General features: G+C 49.8%; 1 protein-coding gene across 3 annotated transcripts in view; it reads left to right on the top strand.

Annotated features, from left to right (window-relative positions):
* The window catches only part of SCARA5 (scavenger receptor class A member 5), a 145,267-nt gene that overhangs the window by 95,528 nt on the left and 23,352 nt on the right, over positions 1–26,387 (top strand). For all 3 annotated transcript variants that reach the window (XM_045012005.1, XM_045012004.1, XM_045012007.1), the window contains 3 exons: positions 386–466; positions 1,917–2,015; positions 22,671–22,718. In XM_045012005.1, coding sequence (XP_044867940.1) covers positions 386–466; positions 1,917–2,015; positions 22,671–22,718 — 228 coding nt within the window. The remainder of the gene's footprint in view (positions 1–385; positions 467–1,916; positions 2,016–22,670; positions 22,719–26,387) is intronic.

The raw sequence follows: 26,387 nt of genomic DNA, 5'->3' as shown, positions 1-26,387 counted from the left end.
GGAAGGAAATTTTGACATGTCCAAATTTCTTCTGGGATGGAAATTCTGAATTTCAACCATCTCTAAACAGGAGCCTCAGACAGGAATCACTTGATGAATTTCTCTGCTCTGTGCTATCCAGAAAGTCAAATGAGATGATCATGGCCTTGAAATCCATGAATCGGGGAAGAAGGCACATGGCAAACTTCACCTCAGTCATGGCGCTTGTATGTTTTGGGGCAGGGGCCTGTCTTTATTCCAAGTCCATTAGGCACCTCCCACACTTCTGGGCATTTGCTAAATAATAATTGACAGCTATGGGCAGACTTGTGCATATTTTCCATCTGCTGCTGCTACTGCTCTGCCTAAAGAGAGCCACTAACCATCTTTACGTGTCATACTTCAGGGCCTCCAGGACCAAAAGGCGACCAAGGCAATGAAGGAATGGAAGGTGAACCTGGAGTTCCTGGTTTACCTGGACTAAGAGGTAACAGATCATGTACTAGGTGCCCACAGAAACTGCTCCAAAGCCCATTGAAGTCAATAGAAAGATGCCCATCGACTTCACTGGGCTCTGGCGCGCTGTTAGCACTACACAAATAATAAATACCAGTAACACAGAGATGAGCAAGACCCATTGGGTACCATCCCTGCAGCCAATACAGGCTTGTTTCCCACAGTCGATTCTCCAGCACTTTGTCCAGTCTAGTTTTAAATGACTCAAATGATGGAGTTTCCATCACATCTTTTAGGAGACTGAGCCGTAAACTAGGAGATCTCATTGTCCCAACATTTCCCCGTGCGCCTAATTTTTATTGTTGGCTTAACTCTGTTCTGTTAGTATTACAACACATAACTACCTTTGAGTGGTTTTGTAGAGCCCCAGGCCTATCCAGTGGTCTTGCAATGTGACCTAGAGGTTCGGACACCGGCTCCACAGGCAGTCAAGGGGCTCTATTCCCAGCTGTGCCATTGATTTGCTAACTCGCTGCCCCCCTCTCTGCCTCAGTTTCCCCACTTGTAAAACTCAGGGTACAGATGCCAGCCCTCCTTGAAACAAGCACCTCGAGGAGCGCTGGATAAAACACACTACAGAAGGGCTAATTATTACCCCTAGTTATGTCACCCTAGACAGTTCCTCTCCCCCTCGTCTGCAGCATTCCAAATATTTTGGAGCAACGATCCTGTTCCCCAGGCTCCTGGGCATGCTTAGAGGCTGACTTCAGAGATCACCGCCCTGGAATCTCAGCCCATATTACTTCTTGACCTCTTTCCCCTCTGTAATCCGATCCCCTTTCTCCTTCCATTAAGCGAGGTTGGGTGGGATAGTTTGACTTCCTTTTGGTGCCCCAGCTGTACTGCCCCAATATGCCCCCAGAGAGTCACCCCTGAATTAGGACAGGCTCATGGGTGTCCATCAGCCATACCCACTGGCATCCCAGATAGGGAGGCTGCCCGGGTCCTTGAGCCGTTTTAGGAATTAGCGCTTCTGGGGTTGGAGGGGGAGTGGCACATCCGTCATCATTAGCCAGTCGCTGCCGTCCAGCGCTGCGATGCCTTTGCCATACGAACACCGTGATTTGGGTACGGAGCTAAATAAACTCCCTGCTCCTTTGCATTCCTATGGACGCCCCCACGTGCTCAGAGACGCACGGTGAGCCTTTGTCTCTGGCAGTGCTGATGGCTTGCTGGGATAGTTCCCGGGCCTGATAGGCTGCCAGGGCAAAATCTCTGTCTGCCAGCATGGTCCTTTGATATTGGATTTGGTTTAGCAGGACGGCGGGATGGAGAGGGTGCGCCTGTCGTTGGTCTCACGCTGCCAGGTGGGCCCCGCAGAGCCAGTTAGCACGCAGCTGGCATGCAGGGTGCCTGCTCTTTACCCATTTGGTTTCCTGCTGTAATAACAACACCTTGTCTGTTGTTCGTTCCCAATCCAGGGCTCCCTGGGGAGAGAGGGCCTCTGGGACCACCCGGCCTGAAAGGAGACAAGGGAGACCTCGGCCCGTCCGGCCCTACTGGGATGCGGGGATTCAAAGGTACTGTTCAGGGTTCGTGCTCCAGGCGCCTGGAATGGGGGTTCTTGGTTCTGTTTGGGCTTCCCGAGACGTGTTGGCTTTGGTGACACCTGCTGGTCAAATGTAGAGGAGAGACGATATCTCCCAGGTGCCCATATAGGGCCTGTTAATTAGTGGTGCTGAGCCCCTGCTGCTCCCCCTTAGCTTCGGTGGAAGTGGAGGGAGCTGAGAATCAGGCCATTTAGAGGCCTGGGATGAAGGAGGCTAAAACAGGGCCAGGATCCACTCAAACTCTGTGCACCTGGACTTGCATCAGGCTTTTTATACGTCACTAAGGGTGGGAGGGGAGTTCTTACTTGCACACTCACTAGTTAGCCTTATATCAGGGTTTTTTTTCTGCCACCTCTTTTTGGTTTCTTGTGGTTTTGAAGAGGCTCATTATATCCCAGGTTAAAAACAGGTGTGAGATCATGGAGCATAAACGGTTATTTTGATGCCATGGTACAGCTAGAGTTTATGTACCTATTTTAGCAGAGCAAATGAGTAGGTAGGCTGTCTAAAAAAATCGCATACTGTAAACTTAAAAAACACCCATAAGAAATGGTTATGTTTCCAAAACACATACTTTCTGACTCAGACAACGTTTATTTTAGCTTATGGTAGCCAAGAAAGAACAAAAGTCAAGTCCCCTTAGAGGAGCACAGTGTGTGCGTGTCTTTGTAACACTCTACAACAGCTCTAAAAAACAAAATGGCTGCTCTCTCTGCAGGTAGGTGCTGTACTTAGAGGTTTAAAGGTACAGAAAATGAAAGCATCATCATTTCAAGCCAGGTGCACCCACAGAAAGTTCCCAGTGAGGCCTGCTATTTCCTGCTTTGCATAAAAACCCCAGAGGGGTGAAGTGTGTGTATGTGGGGAGGTGGTCAGGCAGGGTTAACGGCAGGCAATACATGCCTCTCACACAAATAGACAACCCCTAACACAGAAGCAGAGCAATTGCCATACAGCCCCAGTTAGTCTGGTGTCTTGTCTCTAATAGAAATAAGGAAGGTGAAAGAAACCCTCCAGTGAACACTTACGGAATAACCTGCCCTGAAGAGAACTTTCTTCCTGACCCCAGGCAGATACTGGTGGACTTCTGCTATGAAACATGAGGGTTGATATTCCGCACACATTTTTTGTCCTGTTCCTGCAGATGATAGTCATATAAATGTCTCAACTCTATAGGAATTCGACTGTGCTCTTAACTTCAATAATATACTGTGGCAGTGAGTTCTCCAGGTTAACGGTGCATTGTGAAAACAAAACAAAAGTGTCTTCTTTTAACATACCTCTCACTCTGAATCACACACACACACCTGGTGCACCGTCGGGAGAGTACCACAGAGAATGAAACCTTTCAGCTTTTCTGTACATCCATCAGAGAGAGGAGACTGCATTAGATGGACCTCGGGTTAGGAACTGCCAGTCTGGATCAATCTGTCTGCTCCCAAATATGTACTCAACACCACAGCAATTACCACCAGCATCATTCCAGTCCATTGAAAGGACCAGTTCCTCCGTCTCTCCCTTGTTTCACGCCACCTTTGGAAGAGGAAATATTCCTGGCAGGTACACCACTCCCCCAGATTGCAAAGCAAAGTTGCAGCCCCCAGGAAGCCCTGTCCTGAAGGGAAGAGATGTGGGAAGAGAGATTTATTGGTGACATTGCTAAGTGGAGAGGAAGCCACACGAAGATCTTAGAGCTGCAGCCCTAGGTAAAGAAGGTGTCCTGCATATTTCGATCCTCGTAATGCAAACCAAAGAAGAGCAGATAGGGGAATGCAGTAGATGGTACTGACTAGCTCTTCTCCAGCTCTGTAGAAGAGGGAGAAATTAATTCCCTGGGGCTGGTTGTTTTGCAGCCAGGGAATGGGGGGCGGGGAAAGAATTTCCTTGACTTCCCTCCTACAAGGGTGAGTCGGAACTGGTTGCACTCTGGGGTGGAAACTCTCCTCCCCCCCCGCCCCCCCGCCCCTTCCCCAATAACTCAGCATGTCTTGGTTAAGTTGACTTGGCTTTGTTTGCCAGGTAAATATTCAGCGGTCTGCAATGGGCTAATCATGGGCAAGGTGTCCCGCTGCTTTTCTCATGTCACCCTCTCCTCATGGCCAATAGAGGATATAAGCGCTAATATTACTACAACTAGGAAGGATGTGGACTACAGAGAGGATGTGGATAAATTGGAGAGAGTCCAGCGGAGGGCAACAAAAATGATCAGGGGGCTGGAGCACATGACTTACGAGGAGAGGCTGAGGGAACTGGGATTATTTAGTCTGCAGAAGAGAAGAGTGAGGGGGGATTTGATAGCAGCTTTCAACTACCTGAAGGGGGGTTCCAAAGAGGCTGGAGCTCGGCTGTTCTCAGTGGTAGCAGATGACAGAACAAGGAGTAATGGTCTCAAGTTGCAGTGGGGGAGGTTTAAGTTGGATATTAGGAAATATGGAATGGGTTCCCTAGGGAGGTGGTGGAATCTCCTTCCTTAGAGGTTTTTAAGGTCAGGCTTGACAAAGTCCTGGCTGGGATGATTTAGTTGGGGATTGGTCCTGCTTTGAGCAGGGGCTTGGACTAGATACCTCCTGAGGTCCCTTCCAACCCTGAGATTCTATGACTCTATGAACTAAGAGAAATTCTCCTTCATCTGGAGTCTCAGGGGACTGAGAGCTTGCAAGAGACAGTCCAAAGTTCTACTTCCAATCAGGGCCAGCTCTAGGTTTTTTGCTGCCCCAAGCAAAAAAATTTTTGGCGCCGCCTCCCCCCCTCCCTTTTTTGTGTGGCTTTTACACATTTGCACTTTGCAATGTTTTTTGTTTGTTGGGGGGTGGGGGGTTGACTGCTTAAAATAATAAAAAAAAAAAAGCACCGGAAAGTCGTTTTCATCTCGGCATTTTAGCCCTATAACCACTGGCACTGATGTGACACAGAAATTGGCGCGAATGGCACTGATAGGGCAGCACAATACACACAAGTAATCGTGATTCCTGATTTAATTAATCAATAACCATTAACGTTTACACATTTACGCACGTTCACATTATGAGTGACCGTGTCACAATGTGACACGATATTTTTCACGTCATGCTCCTTTCGCACTACTGGAGTTTTTTTGATCTTCATGTATTATTTTTTTTCGTACATTGGTGGATTTTTCCAGAAAAAAAAAGAGGATGGCTGGAATGCCGCCCCTGGAAATGTGCCGCCCCAAGCACGTGCTTGCTTTGCTGGTGCCTAGAGCCGGTCCTGCTTCCAGTGTTACATCTGTGCAAGTGAGCTGGTGCCTGCGATGTGTGCTTTGTCTGTATGCAGCCATGGATTCATTAAAATAAGGTGATGGGATTCCCGGTATCTTATAGGTGAGATGCACCAGGCTGGAATAGTAGCACTTTGTTTAGCTGCATGGAGGTGTCCCATTGACTATGCAGCACTGTGCCTGTTCCGTGGCCCCCGGGGTGTTCTGCAGCATGCTAGCACTGGGAGGGGAGACGTTTGAAACTCATGCCCCTCTGCAGAGGGGCGTGCTGTCCCTGTCGCATCCTGCAAACGTTGGCGAAGAGGTGGGATTCCAGACCAAAAGGGCAGTGCCAGCAGGACGGAGAGCCCTCCTCTCTCTGTGCCAGGCAATGGCAAAACAAGGATGCAGAAGGGCTCCCAGCTCTTCCAGGCAGATCCAGGGCACCATGATTTTGCCTTGTTCCATCCGTGCCACAAACCACATGACGCTGCTCCAGCCCCAGAAATATGTCAGGATCCTTGGATCACGATCCTCAAAATCAAAGGCTGTCCTATAAGTCATGGAATGAGTGGCAACCCCGCCCCATTGTCACTTTGGTGACCACGTACCAGATCCCAACCTGGTTTGTCAAGAGGGAGAATCTGTTCTCCGCATTGACCTCCCAGACGTCTTCTGCTCGGCACCGTGTTACCTTCAAAGGGTTTCTGTGCTCCGAGGGCTGCACTGGCTCTTCAGATCTCCCAGCTGACCAGACAGTATTTGTGCAGTGCTTGGGAGAAGGAAAGCACTTGGCACTGTGAGTTGCTGTTATTAGCCCAGGGCTCCCTCTCGTTGGAAAAGCACAAAGGATCCGTAAGCCCTGGTATGTCTGTGCAGGGACAGGACTGGAGCCGGCTCTGGGATATGTGCAGAAAAACACAGCTAGCTTCCTTCTCAGCCTACCCATGGCTTGGTGCACAAGTCAGGGTCCCTCACAAGTGTGGGCCTAGCCCTAGGAAGGATGTTGTGGCGCTGAAAGGGAGGATGAGAAGCTGAAGGAACGAAAGCATACAAGGGTGGGTTGCAGTAGCTCCAGTTCATTTTCTTTGTTTTACAGCCGCTGACAATTTTCCTTACTGGGATTTTTAGAGATGAGAACAGCCCCTGAGGGCATGGGGCTTCAGCATCCGCAGCGGTGCCACTCGCCAGGCTTGGTGGCCATCACGCTCACGCTCAGTCACAAGGTACAGGCTTGATGCAGGAACCACTGGCCGGTGTCCTGCAGCAGGTCAGGCTAGATCGGGGTTCTCAAAGTTTCTTTTCTTTTTCTGGGACCTCCTTTGAAAATATTTCCGGCTGTGACGACACCCACCCCAAAAATGTGGCTACCCTCCTCCTACCAGGACACCCTTACTTCTGCACTGCAGCGCTGCCTTCAGAGCCGGGTGCCCGGCCAACAGCCGCCACTCTCCGGCCACCCAGCTCTGAAGGCAGCACAGAAGTTAGGGTGGCAAAACCGCAACCGCCCCTACAATAGGTTTGCGACCTGTGTTTGAGAAATGCTGGACTAGATGATCATCACAGCCCTGCGTCTTTTTCAAGAGCACTGCAATTCTTGGTGGGAGGGGGGGCAGCAGCCCCTGATTTCACAACGGGGCTAGCGATCGGTGGTTACAATGTGGCTGGAAGCCAATCACACCACCTGCTTTTTGGCATCCCTCAGCCAAACCCACATTACAGTTATGGTCTGTGGTTTCCTTTCCTTTCTGAGACGAGGGGACGGTGGATTTTTCTCATCGACTGTTGCCAAATAACGGCTTGACAGGCAAAGAGTATTAAGCAAAGCTGAATTAACCTTTACTTCAGTCCCGGGCAAACACTCCCCCTCTTAACCCTGGAGTATGTTATTAAATACACATGTTTCCTGCACGCCCATGCCAATGTGTGTGTGTGTGTGTGTGTGTGTGTGTGTGTGTGTGTGTGAGTGAGTGAGAGAGGGAATGTTTGAGTCCTCGGCCCTGTAAATGTTTGTCCAACTTGATTAGACCCATTCAAGGCCAAAGTCTGCGTGAAAACAAAATTTGCCCAGCGGAAGGAGCGGCTCTGCTTTCCAAGAGATGAGTCCAATAAGGAATCACATTCTCTGGATGGACAATGTTATTAGAGTTGCGGTTTGAACCTGCACCCATAAAATAAATACATTAAAGTGTCCTGTGTGTGACTTAACGACTTCAGCGTGGGCCTGTCGGGAAATATTACACTGGGAATCGCAGCCTCTGATCCAGGAACACTGCCAAACCAGACGGGCTTTGTTTTTCTCACGGCGGGATACGCTTTCCTTGTGTTCAAGATGATGTTTGAGAAACTCCTTCAAAAGGCCTCTCCTCTTTTAGTGCCTGCTCTTCCACTCCTCGTCGTACGTAAGGAAGACAGTCTCAACCCCCGTCCCATCATCTTTACAATGAACTCTGTTGTCAAGATCATTTCATTTGCTTAAACCAGTCTATAGTCATTGCTACGTGCCCTGAGCTGGGATTCACACTCTGAGTGTAAAGTCTGGCTGCTGGGTAAATAGTTTTCGTTAGCTACATTAATTTGATGGCCAGGACATTAGGAATCAGCCATTTTCAGCAAGAAATAAGAGAACGGGGCTTGTTCAGTTTCCCCACTCATATTGGCTCGATAGATATTGATCTACCTGCCACATGCATCTTAGACCCTAGCAGGCTATCTCCAAGGTTCGCATATCAGGCTGGGGCTGGGGACAGGAAGGTGACTTTTTCCAAGGTCAGGCTGGATTTCAAACATGGTTGTCAGAGCAGAGCAGCAAGCAGGGTGGGAAAAGTCATGCACTTCTCCTGAACTGCAGTAGTATCTGCCTGTCCATCCACCTAGGTACTTACATGATCTTCATCATAGTAGAGAAGCCAGGAATGGGCGACAGGGGATGGATCACTTGCTGATTCCCTGCTCTGTTCATTCCCTCTGGGGCACCTGCACTGGCCACTGGTCTGACCCAATATGGCCATTCTTATGTTCTTAGAGTCTGCTGCTTGGTTTAATGAGAGGCTAATTTGTCACTGTTGGCCTCAGGTGGGATATGTCGCTTGGCCAGCACACCCGGGGTTTGTAGGGGCGAGACGGCACTTTTCCCACTGGGCAGTAAGTGATTAGGTTAAATTCACCTGGATCTGATTCCTGATTGTCCTGGGCTGCCGGGCAGTAAGGCTGCTGGGGGCTATATGAGACCATGAGACACAATTTATCTTGCCTCTTGCAGGTCTGGGCTTAGACTAAAATTGCTTGATCTGATCTGGCCCCTATAAGAGGCCCCTTGACTTTAGGTGAATGTTGCCGTCTTTGAGGTGCTGCCCTCAGGGGGTTAGAAACGACAGATTTTCTTTACCATCTAATGTGTAAGCTGGTCCCCTGGAGGGGTCACTGGTCCATGCGCAGGAGGGGATGGAGGATGCGTGACCGAGAAGACCCCACCCTCTAGGGTTTAAACATTTAGAAATTTCCTCCCCGCTGTATCCATGATGGAACAACCCAGTGTTACCACCCACGTTCCCGCACATGGGATCCGTTCCCCCTTGTCCTTTTTCTGACGGTCGTCCACAAATGGCCCCTCCTAGCGGTTCAGGCTCAGGGGTAGATGGGGTAGACCTCAGCTTCCAAATCTGGGTTTCAAAACTCTCCGAGTTTCAGGGGTGCTCAGATCTGGGGGACTGGTCCATGCCCATCTCCAATAAACGGCCAAAGACGCTGGCGGTAATTGCTGAATTTCTATGATTTATAGTCCTTGCTGTAACCTATAGGAAGCAGACATATGGGGAAGCAATACCCCAGTTCCGTGCTTTCAGTGAAGGGCTGGTTTTCTGGACTAGTAACCTTTCACTGACACAATGCTTTCTGTCTGTGTATACTCAGCATAGTCATGTCACCGCTGAAATGCAGCCACGTCTGGGGTGGAGTGCTGCACCCAGCCAAAACACTCCACACTGCACCGTGGCATCGGGAGGGGAGATTTTAGCTGTGGTCACTGGGACAAATCCCTTCTCGTTAATAGCACCACCGGTAGAATAGATAAGACCTTGGTTTTAAGGTCTCATGAAAAAAACACCCCTCACCCAATTCAAAGCCTGCCCAGAGGTCAGTTTGTCTACCTGGGAAGTACCACACAGAGGAATTGGATGGGAACTCTAACCAGTGCAGGAGTTTGGCAGCTGTTACTAGAGCTAATTCTGATGTTTTGACTTAGCCATTTCAGCAAACAGAAATGTGATCTTGTTCTGGCAGGAGCCACCAAGAGGCGCTATTACACAGAGTCTGGCACATTGCTGTTCTTGGTGTGCGTGCTATGGTCAGTCTTTGAAGAAGTGGGGTGTGGTTGTTAGCGTTGTGCACGTCTATGAATAGAAGCATTGCGGCTTGCAAGCAGCAGCAAGTTAGACGCACTGGGCAGCATTGGCGCCCTGCCTCAATCTCTCTCACTGGGATCAATTCTTAGGGCAGCGTTGCTCCCTGGGAATGGGGTACTGATGTGGGCTGAGAGTCCTGGAAGAGGGGCTTCTTTGCATGTCATTTGTGACCACCTCTGCTCCAGGACTGGTGTGGTGTAAAGAAACAAGCTGCACTAGCAATATGCCCAAACTCCACATCACTGATGTCGCTGCAGTGGGAGACCAGCCTGAAAGGCCCTGACATCTGCTACCACTCAGCAGTGAGGTGACAATATGTGTCTCCCCCAAATTCCATCCCTGCCACCCCTCTCTGGACCCCTGGGTAAATCCCCAGAACACACCTTACCACCTCTCATGCAGGGGTGCTGGAGCAATTTTTATAGTGGAAGTGCTGCTGCTGGAAACCATGTATCTGGTGTTGGTTATTACTACTTCAAGCCAGGAGATGTGGCAGAACCTCCAGCATGCACAGTCCCAGCATGTCACGAGGCAAATATGCCCTGTCCCCTTTTGGGGATGGGGTAGGGGTCATTATAGCCCCGCGGTTAAGTCCATTCAACCCCGCTTAGCCTCGGGGTGGTGTGGCCTATGGGCCAAAGTCAATATGGCTGCCTTTCCCTCAGGGCTGTGTGGTGTAATAGCCAGAGTCAGTATGGGCGTCCTGAGCCTTCCAGTAGGACAAAGCTGCAAACAGTCTAGGAAGCTCAGCCCGCAAGCAAGGCGGAGCTACAAGTTGTCTAAGGATCAGGAGCTCTCTGACCCTTTATGTGGGATAGAGCAGTAGACAGTCTATCGCCTGGCGTTTTGGCTCAGGTATGTGGCAGACAAATGCAGGCCTCTTGGCCTAAGGTGGGGAAGCTGCTGCCCCCGGGGTGGAGATGGCAGCAGGGGGTAGGAGGACCCGGGCCCACCCTACTCCACCAGGTCCCAGCCCAGGGCCCTAACAGTGGCAGATGGTTCCGCCACTGGGTCAGCAGGGATCTGACCGCAACATGCTGACAGCACGCTGCCCAATGGTCAGCCCCCCTGGCCACTTCCTACCCCATCTCCTAGTGTCGTGGTCTGGGCATCTCCAGTGTCTCAGGGTTCCTCGGTTCGGGCAGTTCCCAGCGGTTCCAAGCTGTCACGGGCATCATCTTGTGTCGCGGTGTGGCTGGCTTCTGCAGGCCGGGGTGTCAGCAGCAACCAGGCTGGAGCTGGCTGGCTGCATCCTCCCTCTTCAGTGCTCAGCCTTGACTGAGCTGAGTAGTTGCTCCCTTTATAGCTGGTGTGACGGTGCGCGCTCCATATGATGTTATGAAAATGTGCTAATGAGTGAATATAATGTCACTGGAACATGCTTCGTGCAAAAGGTCTCTTGTAAGGCATCGTTACAAAGCTTATAATCTACTGAGTGTGGTCATCTTATTTGTATGAATGTATCATTCTTGTATCTGAAACTAGTGAATATACCTCTGAGGGCCTATTTTAATTATGCAAAGTGTGGGCCATTAATGGTGGGTTAGAATCTTAATGGCTCCCATCAACTAGGACAATTGACTGTAGATGGCTCTGTTTACTTGTAAGCCTTCCTGTGAGTCAGGCTGGGAGGAATGAAGGCTTGGGGGTCTCACAGTGACATGTGATCATGTCACCTGGTACTGGAATCCATCTTTAACCTGGTGCTTTTCCATTTAGAAGGAGGGGTGGGGACCCAGAGAGACAAAAGATTCCCGCCTTGTGCCAAAGCTATACAAGGGGGTGGAACAGAACAAAGGAGGCTGCAGTCATGAGAAATCCCCTAGCTACCACCTGAGCTGGAACAAGGGCTGCACCAGGGGAAAGGATTGGGCCCAGACTAGGAAGGAGTCTAGTCTGTGATAGCAACAAAGAATCCTGTGGCACCTTATAGACTAACAGACGTTTTGCAGCATGAGCTTTCGTGGGTGAATACCCACTTCTTCGGATGCAAGTGGTGGAAATTTCCAGGGGCAGGTTTATATATGCAAGCAAGAAGCAAGCTAGAGATAACGAGGTTAGATCAATCAGGGAGGATGAAGCCCTGTTCTAGCAGTTGAGTGAAAACCAAGAGAGGAGAAACTGGTTCTGTAGTTGGCAAGCCATTCACATCCGAAGAAGTGGGTATTCACCCACGAAAGCTCATGCTGCAAAAACATCTGTTAGGTGCCACAGGATTCTTTGCTGCTTCTACAGAACCAGACTAACACGGCTACCCCTCTGATACTTGAAGCCATTCACAGTCTTTGTTTAATCCTGAGCTGATGGTGTCAAATTTGCAGATGAACTGGAGCTCAGCAGTTTCTCTTTGAAGTCTGGTCCTGAAGTTTTTTTGCTGCAGGATGGCCACCTTAAGATCTGCTATTGTGTGGCCAGGGAGGTTGAAGTGTTCTCCTACAGGTTTTTGTATATTGCCATTCCTAATATCTGATTTGTGTCCATTTATCCTTTTCCTTAGAGACTGTCCAGTTTGGCCGATGTACATAGCAGAGGGGCATTGCTGGCATATGATGGCATATATTACATTGGTGGATGTGCAGGTGAATGAACCGGTGATGGTGTGGCTGATCTGGTTAGGTCCTGTGATGGTGTCGCTGGTGTAGATATGTGGGCAGAGTTGGCATCGAGGTTTGTTGCATGGATTGGTTCCTGAGCTAGAGTTACTATGGTGCGGTGTGCAGTTACTGGTGAGAATATGCTTCAAGTTGGCAGGTTGTCTGTGGGCGAGGACTGGCCTGCCACCCAAGGCCTGTGAAAGCGAGGGATCATTCTGCAGGATGGGTTGTAGATCCCTGATGATGCGCTGGAGGGGTTTTAGCTGGGGACTGTATGTGATGGCCAGTGGAGTCCTGTTGGTTTCTTTCTTGGGTTTGTCTTGCAGTAGGAGGCTTCTGGGTACACGTCTGGCTCTGTTGATCTGTCTCCTTATTTCCTCGTGTGGGTACTGTAGTTTTGAGAATGCTTGGTGGAGATTTTGTAGGTGTTGGTCTCTGTCTGTGGGGTTAGAGCAGATGCGGTTGTACCTCAGTGCTTGGCTGTAGACAATGGATCTTGTGGTGTGCCCGGGATGGAAGCTGGAGGCATGAAGGTAGGCATAGCGGTCGGTAGGTTTTCGGTATAGGGTGGTGTTAATGTGACCATCAATTATTTGCACCGTAGTGTCTAGGAAGTGGACCTCCCGTGTAGATTGGTCCAGGCTGAGGTTGATGATGGTGATGGTTGATGGAAGCTGTTGAAATTGTGGTGGAATTTTTCCAGAGTCTCCTTCCCATGGGTCCAGATGATGAAGATGTCATCAATGTAGCGTAGGTAGAGAAGGGGCGTGAGTGGACGGGAGCTGAGGAAGCGTTGTTCCAGGTCAGCCATAAAAATATTGGCATATTGTGGGGCCATGCGGGTGCCCATAGCGGTGCCACTGATCTGGAGATATATATTGTCAGCAAATTTGAAATAGTTGTGTCTGAGGATAAAGGCACAGAGCTCAGCAACCAGTTGTGCTGTGGCATCATCAGGGATACTGTTCCTGACAGCTTGTATTCCATCAGTGTGTGGGATGTTGGTGTAGAGAGCCTCTACATCCATGGTGGCCAGGATGGTGTTTTCTGGAAGGTCACCAATGCATTGTAGTTTCCTCAGGAAATCAGTGGTGTCACGGAGTTAGCTGGGAGTGCTGGTGGCATAGGGTCTGAGTAGAGAGTCCACATATCCAGACAGTCCTTCAGTGAGAGTGCCAATGCCCGAGATGATGGGGCGTCCAGGATTTCCAGGTTTGTGGATTTTGGGCAGTAGATAGAATAGCCCTGGTCGGGGCTCTAAGGGTATGTTGATTTGTTCCGGTGTTAGTGTAGGGAGTGTCCTGAGTAGATGGTTCAGTTTCTTAGTGTATTCCTCAGTGGGATCTGAGGGAAGTGGCCTATAGAATTTGGTGTTGGAGAGTTGTCTGGCGGCCTCCTTTTGGTATTCAGACCTGTTCATGATGACAACAGGACCTCCTTTATCAGCCTTTTTTATTATAATGTCAGGATGGTTTCTGAGGCTGTGGATGGCATTGCGTTCTGCACGACTTAGGTTATGAGGCAAGCGATGTTGTTTTTCCACAATTTCTGCCTGTGCACGTCAGCGGAAGCATTCAATGTATAGGTCCAGACTGTCATTTCGACCCTCAGGAGGAGTCCATGTGGAGTTCTTCTTTTTGTGCTGTTGGTGATAGTCTGTGATAGAAGCTTATTGGAACATCTCTGAGGGTGAGATTTTATCTGTAATCAGTTTCCTAATGTATTAGGCTTAGACTTGCGTGTTTTTGTTTTATTTTGCGTGGTAACTTATTTTGTTCTTTTTGTTATTACTTGGAACCACTTAAATCCTACTTTTTATACTTAATAAAATCACTTTTGTTTATTAATTGCCCCAGAATGAGTAATTAATACCTGGGGGAGCAAACAGCTGTGCATCTCTCTCTATCAGTGTTATAGAGGCTGGAGAATTTATGAGTTTACCCTGTATTAGCTTTATACAGAGTTAAATGGATTTATTTGGCGTTTGGATCCCACTAGGAGCTGGGTGTCTGGGTACTAGAGACAGGAGCACTTCTTAAGCTGTTTTCAGTGAAGTCTTCAGCTTTTGTGGGACATGGTTCAGACCTGGGTCTGTGTTTGCAGCAGGCTAGTGTGTCTGGCTCAACAAGACAGGGCACTGAAGTCCCAAGCTGGCAGGGAAAACAGACTCAGAGGTAGTCTCAGCATATCAGGTGGCAGTCCCAAGGGGTCCCTGTGATCCAACCCATTGTACCTGGGCTGCAGCCGGAGCATGCCCAGCAGTGGGGCATGCCCCCCCTTCCAGACCAGCGTGGGGCAAGAGTGCCCTGTCACACAGCACCACTGCCGTCTTGGCAGAAAAAGGACACAACTACGCTGTAATGATATCAAGGAGATTATTGCTGAGGCTGCTGGACACAGACAGACCCTGTGGTTCTCTCTGGATCTCTAGCTCCCAGACTGACGTCCAAGGCCTGTGCTGTCTAGATGTCAGCACACAAGGGTCTGTCAGTCACGGAATGGACGACTATATGCCAAATATCTGTGTACTTCGGTGGAAGATCCATGAACTTTAACAGCTGGATGAGCTAACAGAGACAGGCGGGGAAATCAGAGGTAAGAGGCTGCACTCTCTGTTCTCTGACTAAGCTGTCGCAGAGGGGGAGAAGGGCAGATAAGCCTTCCAGGAAGCCGAGGAAATGAAAGGCTGTTTATGGGGAGATGCCAATGCAAGCAAAGACGGCCAAGACAAATTCTAAAATAAGCAAGCGAATCTAAGCGCATGGAGCACAGAGTGTTTGCCCTGGCCCTGCAGGATGAAGGACGTGGCCGAGATGCAGCAGCCGGGGAAGGGGACCATGGAAGAGACCTATGTACAGTGTCTCATGGATGCAGCGGCTGGAGCTCCTGTTCCTGGGCTAGTCAGCCACAGGTTCAGTTCCCCGCCTAGCGATGTGGGGGGTAGCACCATGGAGACATCACTCCTGGTCCTTCCTTGGAGCAGCAAGGACGATTTGGATGGGGGAGACCTTCAGCTGGTGTGAACTGGCATTGAAGTACATTTGCATCAGCCGAGATCTGGCTCAAAAAGCTGCTCCCGTTAGCAAGAGGTGATGCTTAAACCTAAAGGCATCTACAAAGGGCCTGCATGCTGCATCTAAGGACAGCAATCCCAGCATCCTCCCCTTCCCAGCAGAAGGCGAGGCTTCCCTAAGCACCACCTACCCTGTTCTGATCTCTGCCCCACCCCATGCTGGGAACGTGAGGGGTAATTGGTTCATCTCCAGGAAGCTCTGGAGAGAGAGACGGGGTTAAGAAGAAGAGGAATGGTAATAGAGCACCCGGGCCATATCTGCAGGGAGATGATGGAGACGGTACCCAGGCCTTGTGCTGCTTCTCATCCCTCTAAATGATCCGGACGGGCCAACCCAGGAGCAAAGTTCATCAATGAGGCGGCAGCAGGCGGGATGGAGACGGCTTCTGAGTGAGCCGACGCGGAGTTAAGGAGAGGCAAATGGGCTGAAAGCCGCCAAGCGGCACGCACGTGCTGGGCTTCCGGCCAGAAGGCAACAGGAGCCCTGAGTCTGGGCGCGAGACGGGGCTTGAAACAGGAGTGAGTGGGGCCTGCAGCCTGTCAAAGCCGTGCCAGGACTCCGCAGGGACCCTGGCATTCAGTGTGTCTCTTGGACTTAGCCCCCCACTGAAGGAGTGGGCCAGCCTGAGGCCATGGCCTAGGCGAGACTAATGTGGAGGTTATTTTCTCCATCCTCCCAATGCAGAATTTCCACCTGGACCTTCTAGTGTCTCATTTTAAATTCCCCTGCAAATGGGGCTCCTACCTTTCCACAGCATGGCCTTTCTCCTTCCCGCTTTGGAACAGATCTCGCTGTGAGAGAACATTTCCTGAGGTGCAGCTTGGGTTTTCCTTCACTCATTGTCACCCCATTGCTTCCAGCTCCAGTGCCTCACATTAATCCAAACCGTCTTCTCCCTCCTTGGCATTTTACCCTAGTGGGGCGGGATAGCTCAGTGGTTTGCGCATTGGCCTGCTAAACCCAGGGTTGTGAGTTCAATCCTTGAGGAGGCCGCTTAGGGATCTGTGGGGAAAAATGGGTCCTGCTAGTGAAGGCAGGGGGCTGGACTCAATGACCTTTCAAGGTCTCTTCCACTTCTAGGAGATGGGAATATCTCCTATTATTATTACCCTTCAAATACTTGCAGTCAGTTAGCAGCACCTCCTGTAGCTGTTACGTGGCTAACCTCTTGCCCTGCACCCTGCACGCTGTGAAACAGGTGCTGGGTTTCTTCTCAGAGGTGACTTCCTGGCACTGGAGGACGGGCATCTACACCAGCTCTAGTTAGAGAATGGAAAGTATTTTCCATGGAAAAATGAGGAAGAAACAGGAAAAAAAATCCTTTTATTTTTGTTTTCTCACAAATAAATCAACAAAATCTGGAGTTTTTGAAGGAAAGGACAATTGTGTGACTAAAAAGGCTGGGTTCTGTGACGAAATAAGGTTTAAAGCAGCATACACAGTAAGCACGTGAAGCCCTGTAGAAAGGGGCATGCCACGCTGGGCTAACACAGAGGGCATCCTGTGGGTGGTGTCCAGTCTAATGGATTTGCTGTAAGCCAATCAGAGCACTGGATTATTCAGGCAAATAAGCTTTGAGTGTATTTCGCAATCCCTCCCCCCCCCCACAAGCCCGAAATGTGAAGGGGGCAGAGATTTGGGACGGTGGAGAACCAGTCGGTGGTTATGGGTCTATAACCAGACTCCCAGTAACATGCATTGCACGCTGGATAGCAGCATCTCTGGCCTCTCTCCTGCTGTTCTCTGTTCTGCACTCATCTGCTTGTCATCAGCAGAGCCAGCTCCAGGCAGGTTTCTTCCATTGGACACAGCTGAGGCAGCCCCTGGGAGCAATCGTCTTCCCAGAGCCTCCAAGCTAAAGGGCAAGAATTTCCTGCATGGATTTTTTTTCATTGCAACCCGTGTGTGTTGTTTGTTGTTACCACGCGGAGACCAAATAGAAGGACCTGTCAAAGTCGGGGCTGGATATCGCTTGCAGCATCCGCGTTGAAGGGCTTGGGCCGGGGGCAGCTTGCGGATGGTTCGCGGAGAGTACCAGCAATCATGGAGGTGCCCTTTCGGTCCTCTTCTCGCTTCCCTTCCGGTGACCTGCCAACAGGTGTGGGAGGCCGGAGAAGCAAAGGGTTTTAATAGGGGACTGCGATCCGGTCTCTGGGTGTCATGTGTACTTGCCTAGAGCAATAAAGGAGTGCATTTTAAATGCATCTCGGATAGGACAGGGTTTTGTCCTGCAAGTTCCACTCAGGACACAATCCATAGGCAGCAGCATCGGCCGAGGAAGGAGCAGCCCATGCTCCGTGGCAGTTCTGGAATGGCCATACATTGCGGATGATGCAGTGTAGCTGCTAGGTTTGAGCGCAGTACGTGGAACGGATGGGAATGAATAGGACGATGGGTACTACCATTCTCCATCTAGGCCTCTCTCATGCCTCTGATAGTAGCCAACACCAGATGCTTCAGCGGGATGCTATGCACACAAGCCGCACGCACACCATTAGTAACAGCTGTGTTTATGTAACCAGTGTCGTGACACTCTTGTCTGACCCAATTACAACACCGCAGATTGGTTGTGTGCACTTGGCATCATTCCTTCACCATGCAGCCATGTGTCAGCTGTGTTTGTGGGTCCCCACCCACCACCCCTTCTAACCGTGTTTGTTTCAGAGCATGCTGGGAAAACTCTGGGCAGCTATCCCATAGTGCCTCAGGAGTGGCCTGGGGACATGCCTAGAGAGGGATGTCCTAATGCACAGAGAGAAGAAAAAACAGCCAGTCCATTCACACAAGCACAGTGAAGGGGTTCGCACAGCAAATAGCAGTGTGAGGACACGATTGCTGGAGGACAGCCCCGTGCAATCCAAACCACTGACAGAGATGACACGCTGTTCATTATCACGGTTACTAACCATATATCAACCAGGCCGTGTCAGGACACAGCACTATGTTTAAAGCCAACCTGGTTACAGAATAGAGACCTTAATTCACCAGGAGCATGACTAGGGCTGGTCAAAAATTGTCCACCGAGACACTTTTTTTTTTTAACAAGAAAATGGGTGTTTGACCAACCCACGTTTTTCGTGAGATGGGCCTGCTCTCCATGGAACATCTCGATATTTGGTCAAAAAGGCAAATGCCCCAAAACCTGAAATGTTTTTGGCCAAAACATGAAATATTTCAATTCAAAACTGTGCTGCTGCACCTCATGGGAGTTGTAGTTCAGATGCCTTATGCTCACACTCTTTTCTGTGAAAAACGATGAGGAGTCCAGTGGCACCTTAAAGACTAACAGATTTATTTGGGCATAAACTTTCGTGGATAAAAACCCCACTTCTTCAGATGCATGGAGTGCAAATTACAGATGCAGGCATAAATATACTGACACATGAAGAGAAGGGAGTTACCTTACAGGTGGAGAACCAATGTTGACAGGGCCAGTTCAGTCAGGGTGGATGTGGTCCACTCCCAATAACTGATGAGGAGGTGTCAATACCAAGAGAAGGAAAATTGCTTTTGTTGTGAGCCAGCCACTCCCAGTCTCTATTCAAGCCCAAATTAATGGTGTTAAATTTGCAAATGAATTGTAGCTCTGCAATTTCTCTTTGAAGTCTGGTTTTGAAGTGTTTTTGTTGAAGGATGGCTACTTTTCAATCTGTTATTGAGTGTCCAGGGAGACTGAAGTGTTCTCCTCCTGGCTTTTATATGTTACCATTCCTGATGTCTGATTTGTGTCCATTTATTCTTTCACGTAAAGACTGGTTTGGCCAATGTACATGGGACATTGCTGGCACATGATGGTATATATCACATTAGCAGATGTGCAGGTGAATGAGCCCTTGATGGTCTGGCTCATGTGGTTGGGTCCTCTGCTAGTGTCGCTAGAGTAGATATGGGGACAGAGTAGGCAACGGGGTTTGTTACAGGCATTGGTTCCTGGGTTAGTGTTTTTGTAGTGTGGTGTGTAGTTGCTGGTGAGTATTTGCTTCAGGCTGGGGGGCTGTCTGTAAGCGAGGACTGGCCTATCTCCCAAGGTCTGTGAGAGTGAGGGATCGTTTTCCAGGATGGGTTGTAGATCGTCGATGATGCGCTGGAGAGGTTTTAGCTGGGGGCTGTACGTGATGGCCAGTGGTGTTCTGTTATTTTCCTTGTTGGGCCTGTCCTATAGTAGGTGACTTCTGGGTAACCGTCTCACTCTGTGGGCCAGGCTTTCTGGCTGGACTACATCTCCCATGATGCATAGCCTCCCCTTGTGGAAAAAAAAGTCATTTTAGTTTTTTCAGATTTTCTCAGAAATAAACATCTATTTTCCCACCAATGGTAATCATGACCCTTAGATCTGGGGAGGGCAGATATTTCTGTTAGTCACTCAGTCAGTCTGGAAACCCAGCTTAGTAGATCAGCTTGGGTCAGCGTGGGAAGGAGGAACTGAAATCTTTGTCAGCACTTTTAGATTCAACAGCAAAATTTAGATTTTTCCAACTTACCTCATCTTGGTTTTTGATCCTTCTGTCCCCAAAATGTCCATAAACTTCCTCACTGCCCAGATTAACCTCTCTCTTCGCCCACTTCCCGACTTGTCTCACCTAACTGCTGGGTATGGCAGGGGAGCGTATGCACAGATAAAATGAATATCTGCAGCTAGGATCCAAACCCTATATTCTCCATCACTCAGTGGCGCACCAGCCCCGTTCCTCTGAGTGGGACAACAAGGTCTCGTTAAGGTTTAGATTTCTCTTGCGCACTGCGTGGCAGTTCAGAGCAAGCTCCTAGGCTCTCGCTATGCTGCAGGGCCAGGCCGGCCAACCCAGGGGAAAGGGACCCTACATGACTTTTAGAATAGTACCTTCCCCTATAAACTTGGGGCTCACATTGCGGAGGATTCAAACTGGACCTCTTTAATTATATTGTTGGGTTGCTGTGAGTGACAGCTTTTCTCCTGCCCCGCTCACCACACCTTGACTTCCACAGAGCTCTACACGGGTGTGCACAAGGGAAACCGGCGCACCAGCCAGCAGCGGCAAAACCTTGCGTTGCTCCTCAGGAAGAGTTAGGAGCAGCAAAACAAGGGGAAAATGGGGTCCTCCGTTTAGGGATGCAGAACCGCACCAGCCACTCAGAGAACACAAAACCACCAGACTCCTTGTTGTTTTTGTGGATACAGACTAACACGGCTACCCCCTGATCAGAGAACACAAGCGGCAAAAGAATCAGCTCCTGGCCAGAAATAGGAAATAACCCTCTCTTGTCCCTTTTGTATTTATATCGCCCCCCAGCAGCTTCATGCAGGTGTGTGACAGAGGAAACTGCCACCGGGTGGGAGAAAAAAAACACAGCCCAGCAGCTGGCTCCAATTATCCAATCCTCTCCCAGGCGGCCGGAAGGGGCGGGGCCTGGGCCTATATAAGCCAGACTCATCTCATCCAGTGGTTCTATATCCTGGGAAATTTCCCAAAATCTGGGAATTTTGGAGTAAAATGTTTTGAATGAAAATTCCCAATGTCCCAAATTGAAATATTTTACTCACAAATTCCCAGGCTTTGGGAAATTTCCCAGGATATAGAAGCACTGTAAAAAAACTCTATCTGGGAATTTCCCCCCAGATTTGGGAAATTGTTGGCGCTAGGTTGGGAAAAGTTGGCATCACGATATAGAAGCCCTGATCTCATCCTAGAGGAGGGGCGACGCTGCGGGAGGCTGCAGGAGGGCCCTGGGGAAAAGCGGAAAGGGACAGGATCCTGGAGGAGAAGGAGAGGTGGTCACCTTGGGGGGAAAAGTTTCTAAGTTTGGAGAAAGTTGGCCGCAGGCTAGGGTTGCTTTCCAAGGAAACACTGGATTTGCCTGGGAGGTCGGAGAACATATGGGGAAATGCTGCTGAAGACTCTTGTGTTGCTGATGATAACTAAATACTGACACCCCCTTTTATAAGCACTCCTCTGGCTTCCTGTCTCCCCAGTTTTTTGGAGGTGGTTAAATCATGCCAAGGAGTAGGTAGCTGGGTATTGTCATGTTCTCCAAGGGAAAGGGATGATCATTTGCTGCAGCAGCAGCCACCTGGTTATAGGGTGGTGACAAGAACGGCTGTTCACTGGTAAGAAGAATGCTCTTAATCAGGAGGGAGTGGCTGAGGCATCTAAGCTTCAGGTTCAGAGCACCTAAGGTTTCTAGAACTACAGGTTGAAGTCTCGGCATGGTCAGCTCAGCCCTTCATCCTTCCCAGGAAGGTAACGGAGTCCCTTGCTGTTTACTGGGTCAGATCCGGAAAAGTCTTGAGCTCCGGCCGCTTTGCACAGGCTTTGGTCCAGTGTGGGCTCATTCAGATGACCCCTCAGATGCAAGCAGCCACTGTTTCCCAACACGAGGCCCAAGTCCTCCTTTGGAAGGCCCAGGTACTGCTGCTGGGCCTGCAGACTGACTCTTTGTGTGTGCAGAGGGGAAGGGAGGTGTCTAGAAACCCATTTGTCTGTGCACATTGAATTGTCATAACGGCACTCACAAAAAGAGGAGCCTGAGTGCAGGCAGACCTTGGGCAAAGCCCACGCCCGTGCCCAGGACTAGCACAGCACTGTCTGCCAGTGATGGGATTTAAACTCCGAAGGGAGGTTAGTGAGAGTCAAGTGATGCCCAGGGCTCAGGCTGCATCAGGGTGAATTTCACCCTTTATCAAAGTTTGGCCCCAACAAGCCCACAGCCTATTTTGTAAGAATCCAGGATTGCCTCAGTGTCCTGGGGCAACATTTCCCCTCCCAGAGCTGTTGGGTGGTGCAGGGGCTGCTGTTTGCCTGTAATTGAAAAATTCCTTGGGAGGCAAGGTGCTGCATTACTCCTCCAGGACCCTGTTTCGAGAGTGGCTCAGACTGTGTGCTCCAGAGGAAGGTGTACATGCTGCTCCGACATTTAATACCGTGTCCCAGGGAGAAATCTCTTCCTCAGCTCAACTGGCAATCGGTTTCGGACCTCCTCATACCTTATGCTGTCATTTGCATCCTCAGATAGTGTTCTTCTCCATATAAACGTCAAATCCTTTTTAATCTTAGTAATCTATTTGCTTCCATCATTTCCTGCAGTGGTGAGTTCCACAGGTTATTTGTAAGTGTGTGTGTGTGTGTGAAATGAAAGAAATAAAGCACTGGGTTTTATCCATTTGGCATTGGTTGCCTAACAGGAAACAGCTTGTGAAATTAACACGTCCTGCGTGTTCTCTCCCCCAAAGTTTTCTGGCTTTATCTCCATTTGGTTCCTGAGCCAGAGATATTTTAGCAGATCTGAAGCTTATCCGCTTTCTTGCACCATGATGCATTTAGTCCGTCACCACCTGATATGATCTTTTTCTTATTTCTCAGGTGATCGAGGCCAGAAAGGAGAGAAGGGAGACAGAGGTGGCGAAACAGGTAAGCAGCTGCTATCCTGAGTGGTAATCGCTGTTGCACTTCTCCCAAGGAGGTGCGATAGGCTCTGCTGTTGGTCTATTGCAGATACTGCAATGGGCACAGGGGGTGAGGAATTGCTTCTTTATTCTCCCCCAGCACGTAAGTGGCTAGTCTGTGCCCTGTAGAATTAGATGGGATTCCCACGTGCATGTCTTTGTGACCCTTGTAGCTGCAGATGTTCTGCTCATCACATGATTGACTCCTCCTTAACAATATTCTGCCGTTCTCTCTGGCTCTGCCCTGTGTGTAACAATGACATTTATACGCGGCCTGTGTTTATCCCTCTCTGTTGGGCTTCTTCAGTGTTCTCCTTCCGTATCCCTCCAGCTTAGTGTCCATTCCAGCTCTGCCCCCTCCGCTCTGAGGAGACCGTATCCCTCCAGCTTAGTGTCCATTCCAGCTCTGCCCCCTCCGCTCTGAGGAGACCGTGTCTACACCTGTGAAATGCTCCCCAGGCTTGAGTGTGGCTGAGACACAACTTCCTGGAGCCGGGGCTCTTGGCTAGCCTGCGAAATCAAGCCGAGTGATCAGAGAGGTTTTAAGGCAAAGGTTATTCTTAAGAGCAGTTCTCTTGAACCTTCTGTGTGCTAAGGGCTTGCCTACGTAAACAATTAGGCTGTGGCAAGCTGGGGTGTGAATCTAGCCTGTAACTAGTGTTAACCATTTGTCAGAGCACTTTGAAGCAGGTGAGCTCCGATCACATTAACGAATGGTTCACGAGCGTCAACAGGGCGCATGCGGACAATTTAGTCCGTGGCAGGCTCGTGCTGGATTGAGTCACACCCCAGCGTGCTGCGATCTAATGGTTCATATGGACAAAGATCTAAAACAATTCGGACCTGTGATGCTCCACTGACGCAGCTCCACTGGTGGTAGCAGGGGCGGAGTCTGCCCTTTGCCACTGTGGAGTTGAAGCCTCTTCGGGCTGTTAAGGAAGCTAAGTGGTCGTGAGGTGAGAGAAAAAGATTTAGTTGGGGTTGGTCCAGCTTTGAGCAGGGGGTTGGACTAGATACCTCCTGAGGTCCCTTCCAACCCTGCTATTCTATGATTCTATTGTCATGGATCAGGAAGGAACTGAGACGGAGAACAAAAAGTAGGAGCAAATCATCCATCGTCGTCATGGCCAGAGGTTAACGGTGGGTACACAAGGCTCTGTACAAGGACCAGTGTTGTTTACTAGTAATCTGGAAAAAGGGGAGAATAAAGTGGCAATATCTGCAGATGACACACAATGAACTGGGTTTGACTTATTGAGTCTACAAGACTATGAGGCCACATCTACCCTACAATGATGCAGCTGCAGCTGTGCCGCCACGGTGCTGGAGCGTGGCCATTTCCTACATCAATGGAAGACGTTTTTCCATTCTGTGGGCAATCCACCTCTCCGAGAGGTGATAGGTAGGACACCTCAGTGTGTCGACATTGGGGATTGTCTCCCTGACTACACTGCCCAAGCGTGACATTTTTCACAGTCCCGAGTGATGTAGTTAGGTTGATCTAGTTTTTATTTAGTTTTTATTGATTTAGTTGATTTAGTTTTTATTGTAGCTCATGCTACAATAAATTTGTTAGTCTTTAAGGTGCCACAAGTACTCCTGTTTTTTTTGCGGATACAGACTAACACGGCTGCTACTCTGAAACCTAGTTTTTACATGTAGACCAGGCTCCATTCCAGCTGAAATTCAGTACTGACAAATGCCACAATAATGCACCTTGGAAGACATAATTCGGAGTGCTGGTACGCGGTGCTGAGTCTTCCAACATGGAGGAGAAGAATTCTGCGTGCCTGGGAACTGAGGTGGGAGGTAGACATATTTATTACCATACTTGTGTACCGATAGTGCAGCAGTTCCAGCATAACCTGTATTCCACTGCCCAGCATCTCTTATTAAGACTATTGGAATATCCAGAGCAAAATCTTCCAGCGCTGTTAAACAAAACGTGTCCAGGCTGATTCTGCTGCAGCAAAGGCTCTTGGCAGGAGAGGGTTGGCTCCATCAAGGCTAATCAGGATCAGGATGTTGATACCTGCAGCTGAGTCTGACTTTCTGCCTCCCGGTTCTTCCCTGGAAATAAACAGGGTTGGTGGATTAAGTTCAAATCTGCGAATTCATTTGGCCATGCACATTTATTTATTTTTACTGGCAAATTAAGCTTGTTGCCTCTAAACTGGCTGTAGAGTGCCAGAGTTATGACCGTGTTCCTTCCCAGGCAGAACCCTTCCAGAGCAGCCTGTCTTCAGGCTCCGTCAGTAATGAACACCAGACATCCCCATCCGTGCACTAGCACTAGGGTGTTCTTTCACCAGGACAGCATAAGCACAGGGGTGGGGCTTTGGGGCTGACCTAAGGCTAACAGAATCAGGTGGTGACATGTCCTGGAAGGGTCCCCTTTATAATCGGGGCTGGGACTCTGGAACAACCACAGATCCCAGCCGAGCCATCCCAGGTTTTAGGTGAATATGTGGTGGGACCTGGGACCAGATGTTACAGGGAGTGTTTAGCCATTCGTGCACAGCTCTCCAGCCCAGCTGGATGTACTGAATAAAGCTGCTAGGTCTTTGCCTTAGCTAGCCGTGGTGTATTCAATATAGGCTGGGATGCAGCAGTGGCAGAAGCCAGTGGCCTGGTGGGCTACCAATTAGTAGGTTGTAATACCCTGGGGGAGGAGGCGGGGTTTTGTTCCTTTCCCCAGATCAGCAGCAGTTGGCGGGGTCAATCCAGGAGAGGCTGCGTCCAGTCTTCTTTCACCAGGATGGTTGCAGCCATAACCTGAAGATGGAGGAAATGATAGGGAAGGGGATCTGGGGGGAGGGGCTTGATGGGCTCACAGAACCCAGGCCCTGAAAAACACCAGGATGCCGATCCAGACTCTGGATTCTTCCACCTCTGGATCCTGCCTCCTAAGACATCTGTGCTCCACCAGAGCCAGGAAACAGCCGAGAACTTTCCCAGGGGCTGGACCTAGACTGTGGAACTCACTGCCACAAGAGACAACTCTGCCCACTAAATACAAGACTCATCCCTTTGACTTAGCTTTCCCGCCCTAAGTGCTTCATGCAGACACACACGGAGGACAGACTCCTCTCTCTTCAGCCCAAGCTCTTTCTCCTGCCACTGGGAAGGGAAGCAGAGCAAGAAATTGTTGTTCTCTATATTTCTTTTGAACGCCTCAGGAAGAGCTCAGACCTGGCACGGAGGGGCCCGCTGAGCAGACAGAGTGTGAGCTGGGGCACTGGCAGGGAAGAAAGCCTTCTCTGAAAGCATGAAATCACTACTTCCAGGAATACGTGATCCCTCCCCTGCAAGCTGGGGACACACTGAACTCTCGAATAGCCTCCTCGTGCCTTTGAATGGCTTTTCCAGGACTCTCTGCCCTGCAGAGGCTGGCCTGGAAGAGGGACCAGCCAGAGAGTCCTCTTCTGGGAAATCCCAGAGAGTAACCAGTTCCCTGAAGCTGTTTGTTTTTATTCCGGGCGTGGGAGAGGGACCGGAGGGTGAGCCGTGACATTATCTACGGGGCAGAGATCCTGGAGGAGTAAACAGAGCCCAGGGAGTGACACGCTCTCATCCCCTGCGTATGCGTCTGCAGGGACGGGAGGAGTTCACGGCAGAGGGGACGGCGCTGGGA

The sequence above is a fragment of the Mauremys mutica genome, chromosome 3 (genome assembly GCF_020497125.1).
Source record: "Mauremys mutica isolate MM-2020 ecotype Southern chromosome 3, ASM2049712v1, whole genome shotgun sequence".
Classification (NCBI taxonomy): Eukaryota; Metazoa; Chordata; order Testudines; family Geoemydidae; genus Mauremys; species Mauremys mutica.
The sequence above is the reverse complement of the archived record's forward strand: the minus strand, read 5'-3'. Positions and strand labels throughout refer to the sequence as shown.